Here is a 21560-nt window from a genome sequence, read left to right as displayed (position 1 = left end):
TTTGTTTTCTCTACGGCTAATTGGTTCTGGGAGGCTTTCCCCGCCCAGAAATGTGATCACGTGGTCGTCAACTTTAACCCAGGATGTCTACTCCCTGACTTCCCCCTAGCAAAGGAGTGCGGCGCTTGGTTCCCCTAGCAACCGGGCTCAGCGAGGAGGTGCCGGCTGCGTACAGTGCCGGCGACTCTGAGAGCCCGGGGCCGAGAGGCTGCGGGAGGACTTGACCTTTTCCCGGAGGAGCCCGCCGGCCGCCCCACCTGGAGGAGAGCGCGCAGGCCCCTGGCATCCCCTCCCGGCCGCACGCCGATCAGGGCCTTCAGGCCTTGTGGGGAGAGAAGCTGAGGAAGTCTTCCCTTCGGGCGCATGCCCCGGAGAGACCTTTGAGGTCCCACCCCCGGCCTCCGGGCCAGAGAGAGGTACCCGGCCCACCGTTAGATGCTTCTTCAGGAGGGCATTACTGACCCTCTGTCCGACCTCTCAACTGCCGCTAACTTGTTCCTCTTTCTTAGACCTAGACTTCCTCTTGGTGAAGGGTTTTGGCTTGGAAGGTGGATGCCCGGGTCCATGTCTGTCCCTTGTCAGCAGCTCCCTTCCCAGGCCTCAGTTTCCCTGTCTGGAAAATCAGGGCATTAGGGCTCCCTTCTCTAATGGCTCTCAGAGCTGACTTGTAATTTGATCATGAACGTGCTCTAGCTCGCAGTGAGCACTCAGTAAAGGGTGGGGTTTCTCTTATTAATTCACGGCCAATAGGCGCTCTATTTTCCAGGTCCAGTTGATCCCAAGGTCTTGTTTCACAGGACAATTCAGGATCTGTTTCTCTGTGAGGAGGTGTAAGGTTCTCTGCTGCTTTCCCCGCCCACCACAACACTATTGTCAGGCAAGTCAGCAGCCACCGGGGCTGGGTGGTGGTGAATTACTGATAAAACCCCCTTGGGAAGGAGTGTTGGGGTTTTGGCCCCAACCCCGAACAGCTGTGGGAAACAGTGTGAACTGTGAGAATGACCCACAGTGTGCCTGGGCACAGTTGAGTCGTGATTAGGAAAATGGGCTCTGGAGGCCTGTCCTCCTGCCTCTGCCGCGTACTAGATGTATCCACGTGGGCATGTAACGTGACCTTTCTAACCTGCTTCCATTTTCTTACCTGAAAACTGCGGAGAATCAGTCCTTCATGTAAATTAAGTTCCTAGAGGTCTCTAAAATCCACATCTTACCTCCACCCCCGTCACCTCTCGCCTCACGACTCTTGCTGTTCTTGGTACTACAAGCCAGAATGAGCTTCTTAAAATTAAAGTCTGATCACGTCCCTGCCCTTAGTCAGCCCCAGGAGCTTCCCGGGGATCCTAGGATAACCACCACACTCCTGCAGGCCTCTCCAGCCCTGCATCGCTTCAGCCACAGTGGAACCTGTCTCCTCCTCTCCCACCTCAGGACCCTCACCACGCAGACCCCTTTTCCTTCTTTCCTGCTCGTCCTCCAGGTCTCAGCGGGGTCTCCCCTGGCCAGCACAGGTCCCTGCATGTATGGTGTCACTCCCCTACACCTACAAACTTGTCATGGTTTGTAATTAAAGATTTGTATAATTGTCTGATTCAGGTCTGAAACAGAGATAAGGAGATCAGTTTTATTCACAGCGTGTAGCGGCTACTCATTACACGTGGTGTTTTCCAGAGAGGATGAACCGGCTGTGCGACATGGAGCCCAGGGTGATGGATGATGAGATGCTCAAGCTGGCCGTTGGGCAGCAGGGCCCGCGAGACGAGGCCGGGCAGCTGGCCAAGCAGGAGGGCATCCTCTTCAAGGATGTCCTGTCCCTGCAGCTGGACTTCCAGAGTGCGTATCCTGGGTGGGGCGGGGTGGGGCGGGCGCAGGGGGCCCCCGATTCCATGTGTGGTCCGCCGTCCGCGGTCGCACTCGGGCTGCCTGCGTCAGAAGGCATGGGACCAGCACGGGCGGTTTTAAAGCCTGATGCCGAGCGTGGGTAGCACCAGAACAGCCACAACACTCCCAGTTCTGAATAAGAACAAAACAAGGTAACATCCTCCCGTTTCAAGTCTTAAGTGAGCCCCAAAGGCCACGCTGGTCCCCAAAGGTGGGGGGGACCTAAGAGGGTGGTCCGCGTGGCCAGGAAGGTGCGGGGTCTGGGGAGGACCACGTGCTGGGGGAGCAGCTTCAAAGGAGGGACTGGAAACAGAAGTGGGGCGTCCCCTCCGGAGCGCAGGACAGCCTGGGGGAGATGCGGCTCGGGACCAGGCAGGTCCTCAGCACCCCACCTGTGAACCGGCGTGACTGGAATCCGTGTCTCAGGCGCTGGTTGGGAGGACGAGACTAGACAGCACAGGCCCGGTGCCCGGCTCACTAAAGGAGGCCAGCGAGTCGGGCAGAGGGTGTAGGTGAAGAAGCGGGACGGGTGGGCGGGGGTCCCGTGACCCCTCATGTCCGGCGCGGGCCGGTCACAGCAGAGGGACCGGGCTGATTCACGTTCCTGCTGTGTCCTGGGCCTCCACGCTGGCCTACCGGGTCACCCAGTCGACCACGAGGAGTTACTGAGTCAGCCCGGGGATGTGGTACGCGCGGCAGGCCCGGCCCGGCCTCCTGGAGCCCGCAGGCCGCCCAGAGCAGGGGGGCCCCCGAGGTTCTCAGCGGGAAAGGGCTAAAGGGAAGGCGGAGTGGTCTTCAGACCTCCTTCTGTGGCCCCTTCCCCACTACGTAGCAGATGCCTGTCGCGGGCAGGGCGCTGCTCTGCGCACCAGGGACTCGTGGAGCTGACCTTCGAGGGAGGGGGACACGTGTGCTGTTGAGAGAAGTAGAGCCAAGAGAGGAGAGAAGGGGGTGGGGTGCAGTGTGGTCGGGCGGGCAGGGGCCTCAGCACAGAGGTGACAGGTGAGCCAGGACACGGAGGAGGTGAGGCTGGGAGCCACATGGAGCCCCGGGCAAATCGGTCGAGGCAGAGGGAACAGCCAGTGCCAAGGCCCTTGGGCAGGCGCACCTGTGCGGACGCAGGTCAGAGGTCGGGCGGGGATCAGCTAGCATCAGCCTCGGGGGCGAGAGAAGGTGTCTGGCTTTGAGTGCGTGAAGCAGTAGCCCAGGGAGGTCCTGAGCAGAGGAGGGACAGGGGGCCATGACAACAGGCTGCACCAAGCCGGTGGCAGCAGAGGCAGATCCCGTGTCTATGTTGAAGATTGAATGGGCTTTTTGGGCAGCCCTGTCATGCTGTCAAATACATCTGGCTCTTTCGTGTCGTTCTGGCTTTTCCACGCGAACTGCTGATGCCTAGAGAAGAGCCAGCACACAGGTGCGCCAGGCAGGGTGCCCAGGAGTGGGGGAGCCACCCAGGGCTGGTGTCTGCAGGGTCAACCACACCCAAGGCCGTAGGTCTAAGGCCAGGGCCAGAGAAGGAAAATCCAGACCAGGAGATCCAGGGGCGGGGCTGGGCCCTGCCCCAGAAACACAGGTGGGGCTGGTATCGTTCCAGGAAATCTGGCCACAGAGCTGGGGAAGAGACTCCATCCCAGCCGGCCCTGGGGACCAGGAGGGACAGGGCCCTGGGTCAGAGAAATGCTGCCCACCGCCCCCGCACCGAGACCCAGCTTGGGGTGGGCAGCTGGGAGGGGCGCCTGCCCGTCTGAATAAATATTGAAACGGCTGCCCAGAATATGTGACTATTAAGGGCCTTTTTTTTTTTTTTTTTTTTTTTTTTTACTCCTTTCACTTCTATATTATTTCAGTTCTTTTAATGAGCATATTCTAACTTTATGTTTTGGGAATCATTACAGAAGCAAACATAGAAAAAGGGGCATGTAAACAACAGCTCTCTGTGGTTTCTAAGAGAACCGGGGACAAGGTCAGGCCTCTAGAGTTTTACACACACAGTGTGTGCTTGTCACACTAAGCGTTACTCAGAGCTCTTGGCAGCCGTGGCAGAGACCAAGCTCCGCCTGGCTCAGGAGCAAGGGGATGGGTCGGCTGCCTGACCAGGGGGTGGTCTTCAGCGGCCGTGGGGTCAGGCACTTCAATGACGTCAGGAGCTGCCTCTGGGGGGCGATTCATCCCCTCCCCGTATATGGACATTCGGGGCCTCATCCTTGGGCACTTGCACAGCGTGTGATTCCAGGTGGAGACATTGCAGGGTCAGCGGGCACAGACATTAACTATTTCCGTCCATGTGGCCAGAGCACCCTCCAAACGGCTCCACTAGTTGACTGGCCACCCCTGCAGCCTCAGTTCTATTTGTCACCCTGGGGGGCCCTGCCCGTGCCCTGTGTCCTGAGCCCAGGTGTTCCGAGGGGGAGCCCTGTGAGTCCCCGCCCTGGAGGGCCCGCCCCCCTCCACCCTGCGTGGGCCCACCCGGCCCTGTGGTGGCCCCGGACTGCAGCACCAACAGGGACCCCGAGCTCCGCGGAGCTGGGCCCACACCTCCAGGGCTCCCTGCGCTCCGGGGAAGGCAGCGGGGCTCTGGGGCCTCTCCCACGGTCAGCATCAGTCATCCGGCCCCCAAGACGCTGGAACTATACCCTAACCCTGACCCGGGCCGGAACCAGCCAAAGCGCGTCCAATGTCGTTTCAGACATCCTCCGCATCGACAGCCTCTGGCAGTTTGAGAACCTGCGGAAGCTGCAGCTGGACAACAACGTCATCGAGAAGATCGAGGGCCTGGAGAACCTCACACGCCTGGTCTGGCTGGGTGAGGCCCCCGCGCGTCCCCCAGCCCGCGGTGACGCCTCCCGAGGCTGCACCCAGGTGAACTTCCCTGCCAGCCCTGGGGCGGCCCCGGTGCAGCAGGAAGCTCCGTCTGCTGGGCCTGCGCTGGGCAAAGCTCAGCACGTACGTGCTTGAACACCGGAGGGCAGAACGTCTGCCCCAGCTGTCAGACCTCCCTGTCCGGGAGGGCTCATGGCAGCAGTCTGGACTCCGTCTAGGTACTCTAGACTCAGGCTGACAGATAACTGAGGGCCCTGCTATTTGGGGGGCCCAGATCAAACCAGAACTAACCACCCCCGTGCTAGCGTGCGCTGAGCACTTTCTACCTGCTAGGCACGGCCCATGCGCTTTCCGTGGGAGGCCTTCTAACCGCACAGCAACCCCACTGTAGACGGGAGCAAACTGAGGTCACAGCGAGCAGGGGGCTCGCCTGACTCCAGGCGTCCGGCCCTCACTGCCAAGGCGGCAGGGGCTTTGCCGAACTGCGTCCACCTGCCGGCCTCGGGCGGCATCCTCACGTCTGGCAGCGGGCACCTAACGAGGGGCGGGGCTGGCTGGGAGCTCCCAAGCCCACTGAGAGGGCTTCTTTGGCCCTCCCAGCCACCCTAGGGGCTCCAGAGGCCGGGGCACCGCCCAGAGCTCCATGACCAAGACGCAGCAGAGCTGGGACGAGACCCACGCCTGTCTGATCCCAAAGCCACGTCCCCTCCATCCTGTCAGGCTGCTTCCCAATACAGGCAACCTGGGGCATCGAGGTCCCTCCCAGCTTGCAGGACACTCAGCTGTGGTTGTGAGGATGGCCGCCAGACCACAGCAATCCCCCCGGGGCAGGATTACAGTGTCATCTCACGGGTGCAGAGGCTGAGGGGCTGGTGGACTTGGAGCTGCATGTACCGGCAGCAGAGCAGACCAGAGCCAGGTCTCCTGACTGCCGGGCCCAGGTCTCGCCCAGACAAGCCCTCCCGGCAGCCCAGCACCCGTTAATGCTGAGTCCCGGGCGCGGCGGCCCACCTGCACCACCGGGAGATGGAGGAGGAGAGGGGGCGGGTCAGCCTAGACCCTGAGCCTCACCCCCTCTGAAGGCCCTGCTTTTAGGCAAGAGCTCCCAGGCCCTGCAGTCTCGCAGACATAAAACAAGGGTCACGGGTCCCCATGAGATGCCCCTGTGATGCCTAGTGTTCTGTGGGGGGGGGGGGGGGGCGAGAGAGCCAGAGGGGAAAGTTCTGGCAAGAGGTCAGGCTACCCCCTCAGAGAGTCAGAAGCCTGCCTTTGTCCAGCCACGTGCACTGCCCCCGCCTGCAAGCACAGGCCCAGCTGGTGGCCCGGTCAGCTGTCCCGGCGCTGGGGGTGAGCGGGAGCCGGCTGGCACTGCCCCCAGAAGCTGACTGTCCACATCTTGTCCCAGCTTTACACTCAGGCCCGTCCTGTTGGTAGCTTGAAATTGGCCACAGTGGGAGTATTTACACCACCGAAGTCAGCAAGCGCTACAGATCAGGGCTGCCCGCGCCTACCCCCTTGTTAAACGTTTACCAGCACGCCTGCAAAGAGCAGAGCCCAGCTGCAGGCGCGAAAGGAAGCAGGCTGACCCGGTTCAGGTCCCGCTCTGCCAACGTGCTAGCCGGTTCTGTACACGTTACCTCTGCCCTCTGCACCCTACCTTCCTTACGTGCTCTTGATCTTGAGCACGTGACCACCAGGCCCCTTTAAACCTTGGCTCCCTCAGCCCTAAGATGCAGGCGATGACAAACGAGGAAACGCCCGGGGAGGGCCTGGCGTAGGGAGAGTGTCCCCGGGTGAGCGTCCCCTGAGGCGCCAGGGAGGCCAAACCGACTTCCTGAGTCCCCTTTACACATGAGGGCTTTAGCTGAAGCTCTTGAAAAGTTCCCAGTTTGGGCCTCTGGGCCATCGGTGTTCAAGGACACCAACCCCAACCAAACCCCCAAACCCGTGGTGGCGAAAAAGCAGTTTTATTCCCAAAGATGAGAAACTTGGGCTAGAGGGGGTCCTGAGGTCTCAGCCGGGGCTGGGCCTGGAGTTTGGGGCAGCCCGGCCCGCACGGGTCTCCCCCACCCCAAGGTGCGCTGCCCCGACCCACCAGGGAGTTTCCATCCCAGAACGAGGGCCGCACAGACGCGAGCCTTTGCCCGAGTCCGGGGCCGGGAACGTGGCAGCAGAGCCGGGGGGGCGGGGGGGTTGGTTTCAGGACGGTCACCCTAACCCGGAGCCGTCCTCCAGACCTGTCCTTCAACAACATTGAGGCCATCGAGGGGCTGGACACGCTGGTGAACCTGGAGGACCTGAGCCTGTTCAACAACCGGATCTCCAAGATCGACTCGCTGGACGCGCTGGCCAAGCTGCAGGTGCTGTCGCTGGGCAACAACCAGATCGGCAACATGATGAACGTGAGCGAGGGCGCCGGGGGGCGGGGGGGACCGCGGGCTGAGCCTCCGACCTTCCCCTTGTCCCAGAAAAGCCAGAATTCCAGACTCGATGACGTTCACACACCAGCTTAGCCCACGAGAGCCCACGTGTGGGTCCGTTTGTGCCCCTGTCCCGGTGGGATCTTTCCTTCCCTGCCCCCGCACTAACCCAGCAGACGTTTGCTGGGGTGGGGACCCCTCGGCCGTGGGGCGTCTGGCTCGTGCTCACTGGGGACAGAGGCCAACAACAGCCCCGGGTCACTGGAAGGGTCGGGGTGTGGGTGCAGGGCGGTGCCCAGGGCCAGGCAGCAGAGCGGCGGAGGAGAGCCGTGGGGGGCTCTACGCTGTGTGTGCCCAGGGCAGGCCTGCGTTTCAGAGGGAACACCCCCTCACCCCCACATGAATGAGTGCAGCAGGGATGGAGGTTTGCCTGCGGACCGGAGAGGCTCCCCCTGCCAGCACTCCCTGTGAGCTGGCAGCAGGGCCGGGGCAGGGCCCTGGGTGCCGCTGGGTGACCCCGGGGCAACCGGAGCCACCGTGCAGGTGTGTGACAGACACTGCTGCCGTGCGTGATGGGGGCTCCGTGCCGCTGGGCGGGCGTCCAGAAGTGAACACCTAAGGGCCGGGGCCCAAGCATCAGCCCCAGTCCTGTCCCCGCGGCTGAGCCACGTCCCAGCGTTGACTCCCTCCCGGCCTCGCTGCAGGGTGGGGCTCGGGGTGAGAGCAGGGGTGAGACGGGCGCTGCAGCCGCGTCCATCGCAGCCACGGCCGAGGCCGGAGCAGGGGGCTGCGTGGAGGGGGCGGGCCCGCCTCTCGGCTCAGCTGCCCTTGGCATCGCCCTGGGCTGATGCTCCCCAGGGCTGGTCCAGCAGTGCGGGCCGCAGGCTTCCTCGTCCACAGCTAGCAGCACAGAGAGCAGGAGAAACCTCCCCCACGGTGCCCCTGGTGTGGCGGGCCCTCACCCACCCGACCGAGACCAGAGGGGTGGGCGGGCCAGGCGGTGTGGGTGAAAGGCCTGGGGCGGGTCAGGTGCCGGCCGGCTGCTCACCTGTGTCTGAGGGCCAGACCCCGGAGGCCGTGTGGTCTGGGAGGTTGTAAACCCAACCCACCTCTTGTCAGGGTTCAAGACCTGATTGCTCAGCTGCCCTCTGCCCTGTGGGACGGGGGCACACAGGACAGCTGAGGGAGGTGTAAGTGGAGAGCTGAGGTTTAACGGGCTCCCGGCCGCCTGGCCTTGGGCTGGGGACTCAGCGCCCGGGGCCCGCGTGCCCATCTGTACGGGAGAGCGGTGGCCTGCGGGGCAGGCCGGTGTGAGGGCTGAGTCAGTTCAGGTTGAGCGGCTGCTACAGGACCGGGCACAGGAGAGCTCTGCAGGAAATGATGCTTATTCAGGGATTTTCAGATTAAGGGCACACCCCAATAGCCCCAAATCTTGCTTGTGAAAACCTTTCTGAGTGTCTTGAGCTGTTCCTGTCTGGGTCGGTCCAGTACCCAGGGCCACACGTGAGCAGATCCCCTCTGACTTGTCATCCCTCGGACACCGCAGAGTTTACTGGACGCGGGTCCAGGCCTGGGCGTGGAGGGGACACTGGCTCTCAGGCCATGCCCCGCCCCGCTGTGGACGCTCCATTCCCTCCCCTGGCCTTGCTGAGTTCCTGGTGCAGGACGCTCTTTCCTGCCTCAGGGCCTTTGCTTGTGCTGGTTTTGCTTCTGGGAATGCACTCGCCCCTGCTCTTCCCTAGCTGCTCCCTCAGGCCTCAGAGGCCTCAGTCCTAACTGAAAACCCCCCTGTCGTGGTCCCTAAGACCCCCTCTCCACCCCCTCCCCCTTTGAGTTCTTCTAGCACTTACAACAAACAGCAATGATTCTACTTACTTTTAAAACATTCTTGCCCCCTGCCTTAGAGTGCCAGCTCTTGCTATAAGGGCTTTGTTCCCACTGTGTCCCTAAGGCCTGGCACGTGCCTGAGGCCTGGTAGGTGCTTAGTGATCTTTGTTGAACGAATAAACAAATGACAAAGACACTCCTTCAGGAAAGCACAGGAGATGCTGTCAGATGAGGTACTGGCACCTTGCTGACTTTCCCCCGGTTACTAACAACAGGAAGAATAAACGGCCGTCAGTGGACGTCCCACTAGCTGCCACCCAGTTGGTCCAGGCCAACTGTAAATCAGGTTCCATTGAATTTAAGAGCGCTGGGCCTTGCACAGCACTTTACAGCTGGAAAAGGCCGCCCGTTCTGAGAGCAGCAGCGATGGGCACAGCCAGGGCGTTACGGGAGCAGGTGGAGGCCCTCACAGCGTGTGGCATTTGGTCCTCTCGACACCTATGCACCACATCCCTGCACCCACCTTACAGAAGAGGAGATGGGGACCCAGGTCCACGGGTCCTGGGCAAAGCCCGTGGCTCCTCCCTCGTGGCTCCGCCCAGCGCGGGCAGAGGATGGAAGGAGGACACAGGCGACCCCCCCTCCCCCAGATCATCTACCTGCGGCGGTTCAAGGACCTGCGGACGCTCAGCCTCTCGGGGAACCCGGTCGCCGAGGCCGAGGACTACAGGACGTGCATCTGTGCCTACCTCCCTGACCTGGTGTACCTGGACTTCTGGCGCATCGACGACCAAACGGTAGCGTGGCCCTCGTGCGTCCAGCTCCGCGGTCAGCGTGCAGGCCCCGGCGTCTGGGGAGGGGCGCGTCCACAGGAGGAGGGGAGGGCGGCCCTCCTCGAGGTGCCTTTACTGCCCCCGTCGCTGTCATGCCACCTCCCACCTCGAGGCCTCTGTCTGCTTTTCTGGGTGAACAAGTCGGGGGACCAAGCGAGGGTGGGCGATTAGCGGGGTCAGCAGCTCAGGGCAGAGTCAGGACTCGCCTCCACGCCACGACCGCTCACGGTAGCGCCCTCCGAGCCGAGGGCACCGGCCCCAGAGAGAGGCCCCCGGGACCCCACAGCCGGGGTGCTGAGTGGGGAGCTGGGCCCAGCGGTCTGGCAGCAGGGCCGGGAGGAAGCCCCCCTCCCCAGTCCACTGCCCGGCCTGGCCTGACCGCCCCTGCCTCTATCCTGCTCCCCTGCTGTGAGCTTCCAGCCCTTCGCAGCATGACGTTTGTGGGTGCTTTGCCCCCTGGAAAAAGAACTCCGCCCGACACGAGGCCTTAGGCGGCAGGACCGGGATGTCCCTGCGTGCTGGGCGCGGGCGGTGGGGGGACAGGGACCTGCCCACCCCTCCCCCTGGGAGCTCTTCCTGGGAGAAAGGAGCCCGTGCCTGGGGGGGCCCTGAGGTGATGCGGGGCTCGGGGAGAGCCCAGTGGAAGCAGGCAGGGGGGCTGGCCCCCGGGTCTCGGTGCTGACACTGCCATCCTGGCTGCCACACCGCCTGCCAAGCGTGGAGCCCTCCGCTCACGGGCGTCTTCCTGGGGGGTCCACGGAGAGCAGCCGGGGGCGGGGTGCCCAGAGAGTTGCCCCTCCTCCGACCATGGCCTTCTCTTGTCCCGGAACAGGACAAGAATCTGAAATCTTGAATTTTTTAAAATATTTATTTATTTATTTGGCTGCGCCGGGTCTTAGTTGCAGCACTTGGGATCTAGTTCCCTGACCAGGGATCGAACCCGGGCCCCCTGCGTTGGGAGCGCAGAGTCTTAACCGCTGGACCACCAGGGAAGTCCCAAGACTCTCAAGTCTTATTTTTTGCATTTAGACAATAATTTGAAAGGCAGCGTGGGCTCAAATGCTTGGAATAGGCCGAAGAGCTGCTGGGGTGTATTTCACTCATCATAAAACCATGCATAGGGATTTCCCTGGTGGCACAGTGGTTAAGACTCCGAGCTCCCAATGCAGGGGGCCCAGGTTCGATCCCTGGTCAGGGAACTAGATCCCACATGCATGTCGCAACCAAGAGTTTGCATGCCACAACTAAGGAGCCCACGTACCGCAATTAAGGAACCAGCACAACCAAATAAATAAAATAAAATAAACATTTAAAAAAACCCCAAAAAACAAAAAACAAAACATGCACAGCCGGACACCGCACGGTTCCCGAGCCCCTCCCCAGCCAGCTTCTCCTCTTCCCCAGAAGATTCCACAGGGGGCAGGCCGCCCAGCCTGGCACCCCGTTGTGCTGCGGGAAGCAAAGCCCCCTTCCGCAGCTCAGAGGCTTTGCCTGGAAGCACCAAGATCAGTGATGAGGGAAAGGTGGTAAGAGCAGAGCCCCGCGAAGCAGGGGCACCTGGACCCCCGTCCATGCTGCTGCCTGTCCCCGGGCCAGCCCCAAGCCCCTCCCTCACCTGCTGGTGCTGCCAGGCTCGGGCAGCAGGACAGCCGGGCCCAGCCGAGGCCGACCAGGGCTGAGGGCAGGCTCCCGGGGTGCCTCCCCATTTCCATCGGGCCCAGGGCTGTGCCTGAAGGCTGGCGCAGCCCTGAGGAACGGTGGACAGTCCCAGCAGAGCACACGAACGGGTGGGGGTTGTGAGCTTGGGGGGCTTTCTGTGTTGGGGGGCGGAGACAGGCAGGAGGGCGACGCTGGGATTCAGGGCTTGTCCTGCTGAGATGGAGGCCCGTGGAGAACCCTGTGGTTTTCAGCAGAGTTCATGATGTGATGAGCATTCAGGGACCTGGAAGCTGGCATGGGGCTTACAGCGTAAGAGGGAGAGGGCAGGGCATGCAGGCCATGGTCCTGAGAGAGAGGAGGGGGCGGGGGTTGGGGGGAGCAGATACCGGAGCACAGAGGGTCGGCGGTGCTTGTACCTGAAGCCTTAGCACAGGCGATGTCACCTGGGGCTCCAGCAGCCCCCAGCGCAGGCAGGGGGATACTCAGGACGGGTGGAGGAGGGCCAGAGGTGGCAGGGCCCAGAGCCGAGGGCCGAGACCTCGCGGCCAGGCCTGTGGCTCGGGCACCCACTGCACCTCTCCCTTGTGCAGCCCTCCAAGGGGGCCAGAGCCTGGCCGGGGAGGCCTGGGGGAGCGGCCGAGTCTGCGCTGGGCGCCTCCACCCCAGGGATGTCCCATGGACCCTCGGCCTGCCCGTGCTGCTTCCCCCACTGATCTCCCTGAGGCTCAGAATACTTGGCAAGGGCCGCGGGGAGGGGAGCCCCGCCCACGCTGGCGAGGCCACGGCATGGCAGAGGCCAGCGGCTAGGAGGGACCCCACGACCCTGGTGACCATGCCGCTTCGCGATCCTGCAACAGAAAGAGCTGGCGGAGATGAAGCACCAGTACAGCATCGACGAGCTGAAGCACCGGGAGAGCCTGATGCAGGCCCGGCTGGAGGACGAGCGGGCCCGGCGGGAGGAGCTGGCGGAGCACGAGGTACGAGGCCACCGGTGGCGGTGGTGGCGGGACCCGCGCCCCGCCCCGCCCCGCCCCGCCCCGCCCGAGGATGCTGCCGCCGGTCATGGGCCAGTGCCGTGGAGGTCAGCAGGGCCCAGGCCCCCAGAGCCTGTCCTTTGATTGAGAACAGCTGGTGCCCAGGGCCGCTGGGCTGCCAGAACCTCAGTCAGGGCAGCACGCTGACCTGCCCCTCCTCACCCCACGGCCCCCAGGCCCCCCTCCAGCACAAGGGCTGGGGACTCTGTGCCGAAACCATCTCTCAGAACAGCCCCTGTCCTTAAGACCCCTGGCTGGTTCCTGGCAGGGGGTGGGGGGGTCGGTGGGCAGCCAGAAAAGCTCATTCCTCTCCTTGTGCCTCTCCTCCGGCCGGACCAAGCTGGGCACCCTTCAGTTTTCTGCCTCTGGACCCCCGCCCGTGCTGGGCCCATCGCCTGCCCTTCCCCAGCCTGCCTTCCCGAGGGCCGGGCGCCCTTGGCCCCGGTGTCCAGCGTAGGGCCCTGCCCAGGGAGCCCACTGTGTCTCTGACCTCAGGCGGCCTTCGTGGAGCACCTGAACGGCCCCTTCCTGTTTGACAGCATGTACGCCGAGGACATGGAGGGTAGCCAGCTGTCCCACCTGCCCGGCGTGGGCGAGCTCTTGCAGACATACCCTTCCGGGTCACGGCCGCCCCCAGGGCCTGGGCGTGGGAGTCCGGGGGGCTCCCCTTCCACTCTGGGCCTCAGGTGGCACACCCAGGGCCTCGAGAACCAGGTCGGCTGTGAGCGCAGGGACACGTGGGTATCTGGTCAGCAGGGCCCAGGCTGCCAGAGATGGAGGCTGGCTGACCGTGTCTGTGACTCTGACCCTCATTACCTTGTTTATGGGCTCCTGCTGTGCGCTTTGCATCCAGCATTTAAAACTGTTTCAACCACCCCATGGGGTGGGTGCTATACTGGACCCCAACTACCTTCTCGTGGTTGGGGAAGCTGAGCTTGGAGAGGGTGAATTGTCCAGGTTGCGCAGTTAGGAGCTGTGGGCTGAGCCTGCATCCCTTCCCCCAGAGGATGTGGTAGGCGCTTGTCATCGTGGCTGAGGGACTCGGGGTGGACGCGGAGCAGAGACAGCGAGTCACAGAGAGAAACCCGCTCCTAAACACCCACGGCTCAGGAGAGCGGGGAGGGGTCGGCTCTCCTCCCAGCCTGGCCCTCGGCTGCAGCCCCGCCTGACCTCAGCGCCTGAGCGCCCCTCGTGTGGCAGGCGCTGCAGATGTGGAACCCTCAGCCCAGAGCAGCGAGGAGGCCACAGAAGCAGCTGCAGGGCCAGGCCTTGAACCTGGGGCTCTGTGCCCCGAGCCGGCGGTCCCCTGACCTCCGCAGCCTCCCTGTGCACCTGTGGCCGCCGAGCACAGAGACGGCCTGGACAGCAGGGCCCCAGAGACAGAAACACACGCTGCTCAGCTCCCTGGCCGCTCCCCCCTCTCCGGGCTCCTGACCCCTTCAGGTCCCCTGGGGGTCTCTCCTCTGCTCTGTCGCCCCACCCCCACCACGCAGGACCCTCCCTGAATCCCTCAGGCTGAGGGTGGAGATGCCCAACCACCGATTCATACTCCAAATCCCAACTGCAGCTCTGCTACGGGAGCTGCTTCCACCCCCATGTGCGCACCCCCAGGCAGCTGTGAGCTTCCTTAACGGCCACTCACCTACAAGGACAAGTTCGTCATCATCTGCCTGAACATCTTCGAGTACGGCCTGAAGCAGCAGGAGAAGCGGAAGGCAGAGCTCGACACCTTCATGGGGTGTGTCCAGGAGGCCGTCCAGGAAAAGCAGGAGCAGGGCAAGCACACGATCGCCAAGTTCGAGGAGAAGCACTTGCTGGTAGGCCCTGCCCCGAGCCCCTTCCCTCCTCCCGCTCCAGGTGCCCACCCGCCAGAGGCCCGGCCCCTCCACCGCTGACGACCCGAGACCCACGGGGCAAGCCGCTTGCTTTCGGGTCAGGCTTGATATAGGGAAGGAGCCTGATCTTCCTCCAGATGGGGTGGCCACGACCACAAACACCCTTCGCCCCCCAGTCACGCCTGGTCACTCCACTGACACTGCGTCTGCCGGCCGAGCCCCCAGGCCCCTCGTCAGTGAACGGCTGCTACTGGGTGCGGCTCGGACCCCCGTGCTCTCCAGCCCACGAGCACCTCTCATTGCAGACGGACCTGGCAGCTACTTGCACACGGGATGCTGCGGGGGTCCAGCTGGCTTCCCCCAAGACAGGGCCCACCTTGTGTTCCAACCTCCCCCGCAGAGCCCTGCTGGGCTGGGAGTCAGCCCACTGTGAGCCAGGACCTCACAGACAGCACCCCATCCCCAGGCTTCGTGAAGCTCAGGCTCTCTGCCCCTGCACCCGAGGAGACGGGAGTCACTCGAGGTCCCACGGTGACCCAGCCGGGTCCCAGTTCAGGTCCACATGAGTCTGAAGCCATCGTTCCTTCCACGCCTAATAACTCACCAGCTGGTGGAGCCTCTGCTCTGACAGCCTCCGACGTGGAGGGGGTGGAGCTGACACTCAGACTTGGGCAGTCCGACCCCAGAATCCAAGTTCCGGCCCACAAAACCAAATTGCCGCCTGTCACTTCAGGAATTAACACTTAATTGTGGATTCCTAAAGCACAGGTTTTGTTTCCAGAGTTTAAGCTCCATCCGAGACGAGTCTGAACTGACCAACTTCGAGATAAAGACGGCGGAGTACAGCGAGGACATCACCGAGCTGGCCAACGTGCTCATGACGCTGGAGATGCAGCTGGTGGAGCAGCTGGAGGTGAGGCGGGGCCCCGGGAACACGTGTGACGCGGCGGCCCTGCCCGGCTCCTGTGCGGGAACCTGGCGAGGGAGCACCTTCCCGGGGGCCACTCGGCGGGTCACACGAAAGCTTTCTGTGCTTCTGGTGCTTTTCAGTCATTGGGATGACAAGTGGCCCTCGTGCAGCATGAGGGGTGAGCTCGCACCTCTGGAATGGTCTCCCCGTCTAGGAAGAGTGCAGGATCTCGGCAGGGAGAGTCCTTTATTAGACCCAAGGGGCTGTCGAGGAACAAAATGGACCCCGCCCTTCACCCCCCACTCTGGGATAGAACGAAGGCTCCCGGCGCTGCAGCCGGTAGTCGCTGCATCTCGGGGCGAGCGAGGAGCCTAACGAAGTGCCGCTACGTGAAATCCGGGGCGGCCAGGCCGACCTGTGTGTCTACCAGGCAGCTGGCGGCCGAGGCCGCGGCCTGCAGAGCAGTGATGAGCGGAACCTCCCGCGTGCTGCCGTGGCCCCCCAGCCAGCGCCTCCTCGATGCCTCCCTCGGCCAGGTTCCCAGCACATCGCGGAGCAGACGCTCGCTCCCCGCCGGGGAGGCTCCGGGCCGCAGAGCACGTCTGTGGGGCATCGGGAGGCTCAGGCAGCGAGCGGCTCCCAACCTTTCCGAGCAGGAGGACCCCCTTGTCAACATCCCGCAATTCACCAGAACCTGTGCTTGACTTACTAGCCGCCAAAAAGCTACTAAGTGGAGCCGTGCTTTTCAATGGCCCTATGTTTTTTTCATTACAAGAGGGTTTACACACATTTGAAAAATGTATAATTAGCTCAGTCTGTAGACAGTCCTCGGATTCAGGCGCATTCCCTGTGCCGTCGGCCCACCCTGCAGCCCCTCGAGTCTAAAGTAGGTCGGGGGCGTGACCCACGCTGTGGGCTCACTGGGTAGCAGCCCTCCCCAGGGCCTCTGGGTGAGGCCCGGGCGCCTTGCTCAGCATTAGATGCAGCAATACAGGGGTGCCCTCAGGGAGGGAGGTGGGAGCCTTGCAGGTGAGAGGCCTGGGGTAACAGCCGGCATTCCCGAGGGTTTCCTCTCTGCCAGGCACCTTGCAAAGCATTTTGTGTGAAGAAACCCGTTTCTGCTTCACCACAACCTCGCGAGACACGTACTATGCGAAGGGAACCCATTTCATAGGTGGGAAGTTGAGGCCCAGGGAAGTTAACAACGTTCCGAGTTACAGCCAGTAGTGGAGCTGGCAGGCAGCCTGGCTCCTAGCGACCCTCCCGTTTCTCTGGGGGTGACGGAGGCAGATGCCACTGAGAACCCCAAGGACGGGGTGAGCTCTGTGTGTGCCTGTTGGTGGGGGGCTCCTGGCAGAGAGACCAGCACAGGCAAAGGCCTGGAGAAGGCGTCGCATTCAAGCCCCGGGGGGTGACCGAGGCAAAGTGGCTGGAGGGTGACGGCTGGGGGCAGCCGTCGGGAGAGAGGCAGGGTCGGCTCACAGCGCCACCTGGGGAAGGTCAGGTGGGTGGTCTTTACCCTCAAGGTCTGCGGTCACTCTCCGCTGAGTGGTAAGGAGCACTTTTGCTCTGGTGCAGTTCGGTGGAGTTCATGTCAAAATATGCATGTTCTTTATCATTTCCAGGAGACTATTAACATGTTTGAAAGGAACATCATCGACTTGGTGGGACTCTTTGTCGAAAACGTCCAAAGCCTATATCCTTTCCTTGATGCCCCTCTGCGGGGAGGCGCTGCAGGCCGCGGGGCTCTCAGGGCCCGCACCACTGCTCCCCGCCTGCAGGGGGCTGGGGGGAGTCGCCTGCATTTTAAACAAAAGGCACAGAAGGGTACAGCTTCTTCACAGCTAAGCAGGATGCAACTAAGTGGGGTCCCTTCCAGGTGGCTCCCTGTGCGGTCACATGCCTGCCCCCTCCCACTGCCACCAAGGAAAACAGCCCACCTTCAAAGGATGGAGATTTGCCAACCACCTGGAATGTTCGAGGAGTATTTCCGGACCCTCAGCACAAAGGTGCCTTATGAGAGTAGAAGTCTGGATGCCCACTGGGCGGCTCCGCAGGCCGCTGCGTGCAGCACGAGTCCTGGCCCGTCTGCGCTCTAGTGAGTGACTTCACCGGGAGACCACACCCAGAATCCACCCTCCCCCGGTACTGCAGGTGCACACGCCCTGGGGGTGGGGCGACCTCTGTGCTGAAGCCACTGACAAATACATCATCTACAGGGAGATGGGTTAAATGTCAGGTTAGGAACCAACATTGGGGGCACGCCTGACCTTCTGCCACCTGAACTCAGGGCCCTGAAGTCCATCCCAGTCCTGCCCTCCTGGGCCCACAGTCCCGCTGGGTGACAGAGCTATGGGAGCAGCCAACCGGAGGCCGGGCCGGGAGACTCCCTGAAGGAGGGTCCACTAAGTGAGGACCTGAGGGTGGGCCAGAGGGATGGGCTGGAAAGGTGGGGAGGACGTCCCAGGCAGGCTCAGGAGGCAGCCTATGCAAAGGCCCAGAGGACGGGGAGAGGCGGTTCCAAGAGGAGGCCTTTAGGTCACAACGGAGTGTGAGCGCCGCCAGCACAGCAGGGGCGGGCCGGGACTCCGGCTGCTGCGCTGCGGGGAGAAAGCGCTGGAGGGGAGCGGACCAGGAGGCACCCAGAGCGGGTGCGTGGCGGGCGAGTCGGAGGGCCCTGAAGGCGGGGATGCACGGGGCCCAGCACAGGGGAGGGCGTGCCCGGCCTGCTCCAGCCCGGCCTTGGCTTAACTCGCGCTGCACGATGGCTCAGTGCCGGGACCTGGAGAACCACCACCACGAGAAGCTCCTGGAGATCGCCATCAGCACCCTGGAGAAGATAGTCAAGGGCGAGCTGGACGAGGACCTGCCGGACGCCGTGCGCTCGGTAAGCGCGGGGGTAGGGCCGGGCGCCAGGCAGACGCAGCCCCGCCCCGCGGCCCCCGTAAAGCCTGAAAAACCTGCCGGAGCTTCAGTCTCCTCATCTGCAAGAGGGGCGGTAGGAAGGCGAAATAGGCTAACAAGCAAAGCAGCTGGGGGGCACCCAGTGCAGCCCAGCTACAGAGGAGCTTGTGATAATTAAGTGCTTTCAACTTACCGAGAGGTTGCTTTCCCAAAGCTCATTTCTGTGGGGCTTCTGGCACCTTCTAAGAGAGGCAGCGACAAATAGAGGTTGAGGTCCGAGATTTCCCCGGAAGGTCGTCTCAGCCCCGAGTCTCTATGGCGGGAAGCACTGCTGGGGTCTCTGCCCGCTCGTGGGGCTCCAGGTCTCCTGCGCTGGGGGCCGGCAATGGGTGGGCTGTGTCTCTGCGAAGGGCACCCACTTTCCTTCCTTCACCATTCCCTGCCCCCCTCACCTCTCTCCTCCTCCGCGTCCCACCAAGGCAAGCTACCACCCCCCTTTGCGGGACCCTGGCGTTACTGCTCTTCTCCACGCAGCAGCCAGAGACCCTGGGACTCCTTCCCCCCAGTGAGTCCTGGAGCTAGGTCTCCGCCGCGCCCCGCCCCCTGACACACTCTTCCCCCAGGCCTCCGTGCACCTGGCTCCTCCCCGTCTTTCAGATCTCAGCTCACACCCAGCTCCTTGGAGAGGCCCCCCATCACCTTCCCAAAGGCCCACTGTCTCTCCGTCACAGCCGTTCATCCTTGTCAGAGCCGCTGTCACGGTTCCAAGCTATCGTGTTTGCGTCGACTTGCTTAGGTTACTCTTCACACTACATACAGGCCCCCGGGGAAGGCAGGAGTGGCCTCTTCCCCACTGCGCTCAGCCCCCGCCCGGGGTGCCGGGTTCACCACGCCCTCACCACGCCCGCTGTCAGGTGCTGGCGGAGTCCCGCAGGCAGGGACCAGCAGTTCCGACCCCGCAGCCTCTGTCAGGGGCCGAGACAGTCACCAGTGCAGCGGCAAGGTGGCAGGGCCTCCTCAAACACCCAGACACTGGGAGAGGTCACCTTCCCGAGCCGGAAGCAAGGCTGCCCCCAGGAGCCCACCCTGGAGCCGCCTGGCAGACCACCTAGCGGTCGTGGAGTTTTTGACGCAAGGCTCCGGGGTCTGTGACACCTCTCTGAGGACTGGGACACGCAGAAAAGGAGGCCCCGAAGTCAACGGGAGGTGAGCAGCCTGGGCGGGTGCTTCCAGGGTGGCTCTGCACCTGTTCCCGCGGCCCCGGGACACCCAGGCTGCTGACTGGGTGGGGCCCGCACGGGCTTGGTTAACTCACCAAAGGACCCCGGAAAGTGGCTTTCCCACCCGGTCTACAGATGGGACAGCTGGGGAGACAGGGTCTCAGAGGAGTTCGGTAAACACCCAAGATGTGTTGTGAGGACACCTCGTCTTGTGAGGACGGGTCTGGATTCAAACCTTAGTCTGAGATGCCGAGCCCGGGCACTGTGCCCTCACTGTAGACACAGTGGGCGTTCTGGGTCTGCCCGTGGCCCCAGGCCCCAGGGTAATGGGGCTCTGCCTCTGGGCTAAGGGGCTGCCTTGGGCTCCCGGGCAGCACTGGTATCGGGTGCCACCCTGGAGGCCTCACGGGGCAGCCGGCCAAGCCCGCTGGACACCCCTCCCTCTGCAGGCCCATCAGCTCTGTCCTTTAGGAACACCTGTAGCAGGAGATGGTACACCGTCTCCTTATGTTTAAGCAACAAAACGTGGGGTAGCAAGCCCTGACTGTAAAGCGGAATAATCACAAGGAGCTGACAGGGACCGAGGGCCTCCCGAGGGCCAGCTGCCTGAGCAGCTCTGGATGTGTATTTGCCCTTTTCATCTCCAAGCCGACACAGTGAGATAGGTGCCAGTGTGGTTCCCTTTCACAGGCGAGGAAACCGAGGCTCAGAGATGACAGGGAGCGTGTGGGTGGTGGACATGGCAGGACAGGGGCTTTCAGACGAGGCCCTCGGCGATAAAAGTCTGGTTTCTGTTTCTAACCATCAGTGAGCGTATTAGTAACAGGGTCTCAGAACACTCTTTTTGCAGAGACGCTAACATTTCAAAATCCATAGACTGTATTCTGGAGATCATTAGGTTAACCACTCCCGAAGGAGAGAGAAACCCACGTGTACACACCCGCCCGCGCCCTCTCTACAACGCAGAGCTTTCAGGTCCCTCGCCGTCGCTGGCGACATGAAGCGCCTCCGCTTAAAGCTGAAGCAGCCGCCGGTGAAGGCCTCCCCACTCTGGGAAGTGACCACATGGACCCGCAGCCACGCCAGACACATGTGGCCTGTTCACGTGTGAACACCTGGAACCAGCTGGGCCTGGCGAGGGCCGCGTCCCACAGCGTCGTCCACGGCGGGGAAGCGGGTGGGAACAAGGCAGGAGCCCAGATGGGACCCCAGGTCCGACTGGGTTGACGTGAGGGGCAGCAGAGACCCACTGGTTTGTGGGACTTCTGTCCTCAGAGGAGCCCTGTGCCCCTCGGCCGGCCTCGTGCTGCCCACCCGACGGGCAAGTTTCAGGCAAGTCAGACTGGAGAACCTTGGTGAGGTGGCTGGGGCGGCCCTGCCTTCTCTTGGGGAGGGCACGCTCCCCACAAGGACTGCCCCGCCGCCCAGGGGCCCTTTCCGGGCACTGGTGCTGCCGGGCCGACGGCGTGGTCACCCGAGACGGGCCCGAGGAAGTAGGATGCGGGCTGGGTACCGCCTCCACCTGCGGGGAGCTGAGCCCCGTCCCCTCTGGCTCCAGCGCCTCTGCGCTCGGGGCGGGTCCAGGCCCTCACCTGCTCCTCCTTGCTCCCCAGCTCTTTGTCGACAAGGACACGATCGTTAACGCGGTCGGGGCCTCACACGACATCCACCTCCTGAAGATCGACAATCGGGAGGACGAGCTGGTGACCAAGGTCAACTCCTGGTGCGCACACCTGGTGGACAAGGTGAGCGCGGCCAAGGGCAGGCGTCTCCCGGCAGCAGTACCCCACGCTGGAGGCCCGCCACCCGCCCCGGCGCAGACGCGCACGCAGGGCTGGAGCAGGGAGGAACGGAGTCAGGAAGGCAGGCTCACGATCCCCGCCTGACAGGCCGGCCGCCGTCTGCCCCTCAGATTCACAAGGACGAGATCATGAGGAACCGCAGGCGCGTGAAGGAGATCAACCAGTACATCGACCACGTGCAGAGCGAGCTGGACAGCCTGGAGTGCAGCGACCTCCTGGACTAGGGCTGCGGCCCAGCCCTCCCCCCCCGACCCCCGACCTTCACAGGTAGAAATAAAGGACTTTGGTTACCTTTCTCCATCCTCTGTGTCCACATCTGAGCAGTTGGCGTCTTCTGAGAGCGACTCCTAGGCTCTCGGCCGCCCCTCCGTGGCGCCCAGGGCAGGCCCTTCCCCAGGTACAGCTCCCAGCACAGCCT

The 21560-nt window shown here is 62.9% G+C and overlaps 1 protein-coding gene and 1 non-coding gene across 4 annotated transcripts; one reads left to right on the top strand and one right to left on the bottom strand.

Moving 5' to 3' along the window:
• Positions 1 to 115: 115 nt before the first annotated feature.
• DRC3 (dynein regulatory complex subunit 3) lies at positions 116 to 21442 on the top strand. Of its 3 annotated transcripts, XM_068531662.1 has the most exons (14): positions 116 to 416; positions 767 to 877; positions 1669 to 1830; positions 4565 to 4681; positions 6934 to 7100; positions 9596 to 9742; positions 12295 to 12414; positions 12967 to 13079; positions 14114 to 14288; positions 15088 to 15219; positions 16842 to 16912; positions 17980 to 18103; positions 20954 to 21085; positions 21253 to 21442. In XM_068531662.1, exons 3-14 carry the CDS (start codon positions 1674 to 1676, stop codon positions 21364 to 21366), a joined length of 1569 nt encoding a protein of 522 aa, XP_068387763.1. In that variant the 5' UTR covers positions 116 to 416; positions 767 to 877; positions 1669 to 1673; the 3' UTR covers positions 21367 to 21442. The 3 variants fall into 3 exon arrangements, with proteins under 3 accessions (XP_068387763.1, XP_068387762.1, XP_068387761.1); XM_068531661.1 differs by lacking the exon at positions 21253 to 21442 and having other exon boundaries at positions 798 to 877; positions 16842 to 17314; positions 17990 to 18103; positions 20954 to 21079; XM_068531660.1 differs by lacking the exon at positions 21253 to 21442 and having other exon boundaries at positions 16842 to 17314; positions 17990 to 18103; positions 20954 to 21079.
• Positions 10698 to 10770, bottom strand: TRNAG-CCC (transfer RNA glycine (anticodon CCC)). Its single transcript has one exon. It is a non-coding gene; the product is annotated as a tRNA-Gly (tRNA).
• Positions 21443 to 21560: the final 118 nt, after the last annotated feature.

The sequence above is a fragment of the Eschrichtius robustus genome, chromosome 20 (genome assembly GCF_028021215.1).
Source record: "Eschrichtius robustus isolate mEscRob2 chromosome 20, mEscRob2.pri, whole genome shotgun sequence".
Lineage (NCBI taxonomy): Eukaryota > Metazoa > Chordata > Mammalia > Artiodactyla > Eschrichtiidae > Eschrichtius > Eschrichtius robustus.
This window is presented reverse-complemented; position numbering and strand designations above follow the sequence as displayed.